Below are 6,289 nucleotides of genomic sequence, written 5' to 3' on the forward strand. Positions count from 1 at the left end.
AAAAAAAAAAAAAAAAAGGAAAAACAGATAAGAATTCTAAAAATAAAAAATGTACATTTATTCAAATTTATGAGCAAAAATAATTTTTAAAAATTGAACAAAACTATTTTTACTCAGAAATATTACGCATGTATCAGTGTTTTAATGTACATATACATAATCTTGAACGTGGCTGAACTGCACATACACATGGTTAACCTACCATTTATACTACTGAAATCTATTTTCCTAATGGAAGATTGGTATTTTCAGTTAAATTGTAAATAAATGTAATAATAATAATTGTTGTAATAAAATGTGCCATTGAGCTGTTAAAACCTAATGTACAGAAAATATTACTTGTACCAGTAAATATTAATGTACAGAAAATATTATTTGTACTCGTAAATATTAATGTACAGAAATATTATTTGTACTGGTAAATATTAATGTACAGAAATATTATTTCCAGTTTATTAATGTTATTAATGTTTTTGTAAATAACAAGAATATTGTTATATCTTATTGTACATTATCTTATATATATTCTGTGTAAATAAAATGTATTTCTAATCATTATTCACAAAGTAATTTTATTGTTTATCGAAGATGGCTTGTTTAAATTATATGATGATAAAAAAAAAAAATGTTTTTATTATTTAAAAATCCTTTATTAATTCCTGAGCTCCTAAAATCTGGATGAGCAGGAAATTAAACATGGGAAGTTAAATGAAAAATCTGGTGCAGTCTGCACATCTCACAACGTTCACCTGCCACCAACCCCCCCTACATACATTCCCAAGTTTTGTGTAAATTGGTGGCCTCATGCTGAAGTTACTACTTTTGTGATTAAAAAAAATATAAAGACCAGAAAAATCAAAAATTATAAACGAAACATTTTTATTTTTCTGATGCTATAAAAAGTTTTATTTGAATATTTTCAAGGTGGAAATAACGAATATAACTTTTGTTCCTGCCAACAACGGTTTACAGCCAACTAATGTTAATGAAGCAATAATGCAATCTGCAAGACAGTAAACTGCAAGTTAATTCCAAATATTACAGCACTTACTAGACAAACGGTGTAAGCTTCCAATCCATTAAAAAAGAATGATTCAGAGTAAGGCCTATCTGGACAAATGGAGTACAGCTTTGGGGCTCCACTAAATCTTCAAATACCTCTTATATCCAATCCTTACAATCCAAAATCCTCAATTCTCCTTACATTGTCACAAATAACACCATCCTAACATACCTTAATGTTCCGCATATAACCGATCAATAGCCCGAACCAGATATCAATCCTTCCATTATAAACTTATTAATCACCCAAACTTACTAGTTTTTAGCTTCCTCTTCCAATCTTCTGAGGCACCTGAAAAGAAGATGGCCAAGAGACCTTCAAAAGTAGAAATGTTATTAAAGTGCTACCAGGGTAGTTTCTCTGCAAGCCAGTATCACACTATTATAATCTAACATCAAATTTACTTGATGTATTTTTATGTATTTATATGTAAATACAGTTGTAAATGTCAATAAATAAATTTTTTAAAAATGTTTCAACATTAACGATTTGTTGTTTATGAATAACATCTACAGTATGAGCTGTTGTTGAAATAAAGGTATATTCAAAAAGGAGTTATTTGGATGGCTAAGCAAAAGTAGCAGGTAGTAACTGATAAAAATGATATTTTCAAAAATCCCCAACTTCCCACCAAATTTAGGCTAAATCAGACAAGCTGTTTTCTAAAAATAGGTGAGCTGAGAAATATATATTTACACATGTATAAGCAATAGTAGAAAATGGAATTTAATAAAATCGATATGGGACCAATAAGATCTCATCCTGCACAACCCTTGAAAATTTCTTCCAAATCGAATTGACGGTTCATTTCAATTATTTTGTATGCCCAAATACAAATTTGACTACAGACATACATGAAAATGAATTAGTTCCTCGATATCTAAAACATGAAATGTGAGAGAAAATTTTAAATTCTGAGGACACAAATTTGTTTTCATTTCCTGCCTGAATATAAAGCTTCCCCTTCTTCGGCAACGAGGAAACAAAATCACATAATCTTTTTATATTAAATATTTTTGTGAAAACCTCTCTGTGAAAGTAGCAGAAGGGTGTTGAAAAGAAATATAAAAGTGTTTATCCTGGTATTGTTTTAATTAAAAAAATTACAGCTAAGTAAAATAAAATATAAACTATTCTAAAAGCTCATCGCGCCTGGAGAGAGGCTTCTTTCCTAGCGGCATCCTGTAGTAGTTGAGTGTCGACCTCGTCAGCTGGCAACTGGACGTACCTCACAACAGAGCCTCGGATGAAGCAGTTTTTCACTGACAGCTGAAACAGGAGGAAGATATAGTTTTCGATATCAAGAATGATAAATAAAAGTGTGGTCTGTTAACAGTCCATTAAGAGCCTAAGTGACAAGTATGCAAGGGGGACAAGTATGCAAGTGACAAGTATGCAAGAGGGACAAGTATGCAAGTGACAAGTATGCAAGAGGAACTGTTAAGCTAACTAGGATAACATGACTAGGTTTTTTATTAAATGAAATTAAGAATATAAGCAGAACCAGCAATGCTTCGCTATAGCTACCTATGAGGATGTTTGCATTAATTGATCACTATTGAAACTTTGATATCAATTAATATATATCGCGAATTACATATGGAGTCAATAGAGGATTACATAAAAAAACAGTTAATAAAGTTCCACTCCCAGTTGCCGACAGTTAAAGGAGCAGTGACCTACAACCTGGGAAACCCAACCTCAACCCGAAGACTGAAGCCCAGACTGCTGCAGGACATTCTGTTATAAATTTTAATAAATATAAAATTAATTCATAGTCACACTACCTCTATTTTACTTTTTATTATTACTCATTTTATTTATTCATTATTATTATCATTATTTCTTTTTTTTCTATTTTCTTCTCTCGTCCCTTTTTCAAATAAACTTATTTCTTTTTTACTATTAGAGGGCAATTGTTTGTTTTATTTAAGTGTACCAATATCATTATTTTTTGTTATTAATTTTACTTTCCTCTTTTATTAAGAAGCATTATTCTTATCTATTTATTTTATTTTATTTTTTTCTTCTTTTAATAATAACATTGTATATAGTTAGGGGTGTCTTTTGTATGAGACTATACCCCCCCATAATCAACTGTTGACTCCCAAGCCTTACGCCAAGGTATGTCACAATCTCACTGGGTCGTATCACTTCTCCTTGTATCCTAAGAGTAATAGGAAGGGCCCTGTCTGTCATACCCCTTAAGAGTATAGCTTGAGTCTTGGAAGCAGCCATCTTCAACTTCTTCTCACACCACGCCTCTATCAGGTTGGCGCACCAACTAGCTTCATCTTTTAATCTGACGACGCTACTACTACGGCAAGGTCATCTACATAAGCTGTGGCAGGGAACTGCTCCTCTTCAAGCGCCCCCAACAACTCGTCAAAGACCAATTTCCACAGATCAATCTAACATTCATTTCCTTGGGAATGATGAGGTTTAATCGAGGTAAGTATTATTTTCCTATTGAAATCATATTTACATTACATTAAGACATTTTTTGTGGCTCCTGATAAATTTTATGATTTGGATTCATCCTATGTTGATAATCAACGCTTCACATTAGAATTCAATTAACACTCTCTCTGTATTCTACTCTCATTAAGAATAATGCAGGATCTCACCTCACAGTGTTTTTTAAATAATGTACTTAGAAGTTTATTTACCTCCTCTCACTATAATTAAAAGTTATAAAAATTTTATTTTAATAAAAACCAATCCTAATTTTTTTTTCTCCAGAAGGCCAAGAAGAGCAGGCTACCCCAGCGGTTCGTCGTGGATGGCGAGGGTCAGAACATCTCCAACAACATCCTCTACCTGGGCGTGACTCTCGACAGGCACCTCACCTTCTCCAGCCACGCCAGGGAGAGACTAAAGCTGACCTGGCAGAAGTCGCATAGGCTCTACCACTTGCTTACTTCACAACAGATCACGCTACACCTGAAACTCAAGATATACAAGGCCATCATACGTCCAACGTTGCTCTATGGTGCACCACTCATGCGACACCTCTACAAGACTACGCTCTCCAAACTTCAGAGTTTCCAGAACTCCCTCCTGAGGGGAATAGTCGGAGGAACTTCACTCCAGCGGGCCAGGAACAGAGTAATATGTGAGGAGCTCCAACTCCCGTCTGTGCCGGAATTCATAGGCCATAGGCACATCAAATTCTTTGATGGGCTGAAAACCTGTGCCAACCCTCTATTCCGTGAGATTGCCCCTCCACCAAGACCAGGGAGGTGGCAAAGCATTGTCCCCTTGGTCGACGTCCTCGCCTTGGGAGGGACTTCTAGCTCTGCAGCCTGAAGTCATCACTTCAACACCACCAACAGGAATAGCCCCTCCCTATTCCTAGTGAGCATCCAGGCAAACATATGCCATCATTGTTGACACCGCCTTCAGCGGACCCGGCAACCATTCTTATAATACCATCCTGGCAAAACAAGAAAATGAAAGACCGGTATATGTACATATCTTTTTTCTATTGTATATATTTGTAAATGCTTAACATTATTATTTATAATTTATGTTACCTTAATAATTATATACCTTTGGAATTATATAATGGAGTTAGAGTTTTTAAATTATATAATTCCAAAATTGTATTAAGGCAAGATAAATTATAAATAGTAATGTTAAGTATTTTGAAATGTTTGAGGATGATACATGTAATAAAAGCTGTTTTGTAGTAGATTGTCTCTGAGGATGGCCGGATTGGCCGAAACGTCAGACTTATAAGAAAAATAAAATGTTTTGAGACTAAAATGGATAGAAATCAAATTATTTATTTTGAATAAAAAATTTTGAGACTAAAATGGATAAAATTTTATTTATTTAAAGATTATTAACCAGTCTCGAGAAAGTTTTCAGATTATAAATTATTTATTCTGTTAACGTAGCTGTGAGTCAACCCTATGGAGCTCTCCAGGGTCTATCCAGTCTCATTAAGTGGTAATCCTTAATTGGGGAAAAATCTGGCAGTTGAGCATGATCACCTCCTTGTACTTCCTTAAAAAGTAATGAATCTCCTGACCCTTTATGGTTTGTATCAATATAGATTTTCAATAACTCAATAATCCTGATTATGGTGATTTAGAAATTCCAAAAATGGCTATTTTCATGTTTGATCTCATCATACACACATTATAGAAAATACTATAAAACCATGAGGCAGAAGTGGACATGTAAGGTTTACAAATAAACGAAGTAAACTTAAACATTACTTAAACTCAATGTAAGGTAAACATTTTTTTGAAAATTCTTATTTAAGGGTTTCTTTTTTTGTTTTGCTCCTAACAATCTTATACTTTGATTGGTCAGTCATTCTGAATTGTTTCAATACAATACTAATATTAAACCACAATGAGGGTTATTAGAAACACACTATTCAAATTTTAAGTAGTATATATTGATAATACCCTAGATAATCAAACTGTATAAAAGAATAAGAAAAAATCAACTAAACCGGACCAGTATAAACGATTATACAGTGAAGTTGTCTGTTATCATTTAGGTTACTATAGTTACCGTTATATAACCTCATCTATATATTAATTAATATCAAACTATCAATAGTGTTCATTAAATCTACATACATTCTCAAATATAGCAATAGTAAAGTATTCCTGGGTTAGCTAGTATGTTTTAATATCAATTCAGATGACCACGGATTTTCTGATAAAATTTTTTAATTTAAGGAAGAAAACACAACATTCAAGAGAAAATAAAAAAATATATAAGGAAAAGTATAATAAATTCAATTACCATGTGAGGGTACTTTTCACTATCTGTTACACTGATATCGGTCAACTTAATGTTCAAATACTGGTCGACAGAATGAAGGATACCATGGATACTAAAACATAACAATCAGTAAGATTATTAATTACAAGAAAAAATAAAATAATTTGAGATATAATAGAATTAAAAATGGTTTAAATAAAGAGATATAAGTAATCATAAGAATATTATTCATTATTATATAAGAAGATGCTCAGGGTTGCAGTCAAATAGAACAAATAGTTTTTAACTATTTAATAACTATTTAATTTCCGACATTTCCCCCCACTTTGTAGGGCTTCATCAGGGCTGTTCAAAGAAATAGGTTAAACAGAGATCTGTTCGATGAAGCCCTGCAAAGTGGGGCGAAACATCGAACATTAAATAGTTAAAAACTATTTGTTCTTTTTGACCGCAACCCTGACCATCTTCTTATAATTTATT

General features: G+C 32.7%; 1 protein-coding gene across 1 annotated transcript in view; it reads right to left on the minus strand.

Moving 5' to 3' along the window:
- Positions 1–2,120: 2,120 nt before the first annotated feature.
- The window catches only part of LOC106686681 (U6 snRNA-associated Sm-like protein LSm2), a 6,276-nt gene continuing 2,107 nt past the window's right edge, over positions 2,121–6,289 (minus strand). The window contains exons 3-4 of the mRNA XM_067052191.1: positions 5,831–5,921; positions 2,121–2,332 (exon numbers count right to left, since the gene is read on the minus strand). Of these exons, the coding sequence (XP_066908292.1) occupies positions 2,207–2,332; positions 5,831–5,921 (217 nt within the window). The 3' untranslated portion in view covers positions 2,121–2,206. The remainder of the gene's footprint in view (positions 2,333–5,830; positions 5,922–6,289) is intronic.

The sequence above is a fragment of the Halyomorpha halys genome, unplaced genomic scaffold (assembly GCF_000696795.3).
Source record: "Halyomorpha halys isolate HHAL.00 unplaced genomic scaffold, Hhal_1.1 Scaffold861.1, whole genome shotgun sequence".
Taxonomy (NCBI): domain Eukaryota; kingdom Metazoa; phylum Arthropoda; class Insecta; order Hemiptera; family Pentatomidae; genus Halyomorpha; species Halyomorpha halys.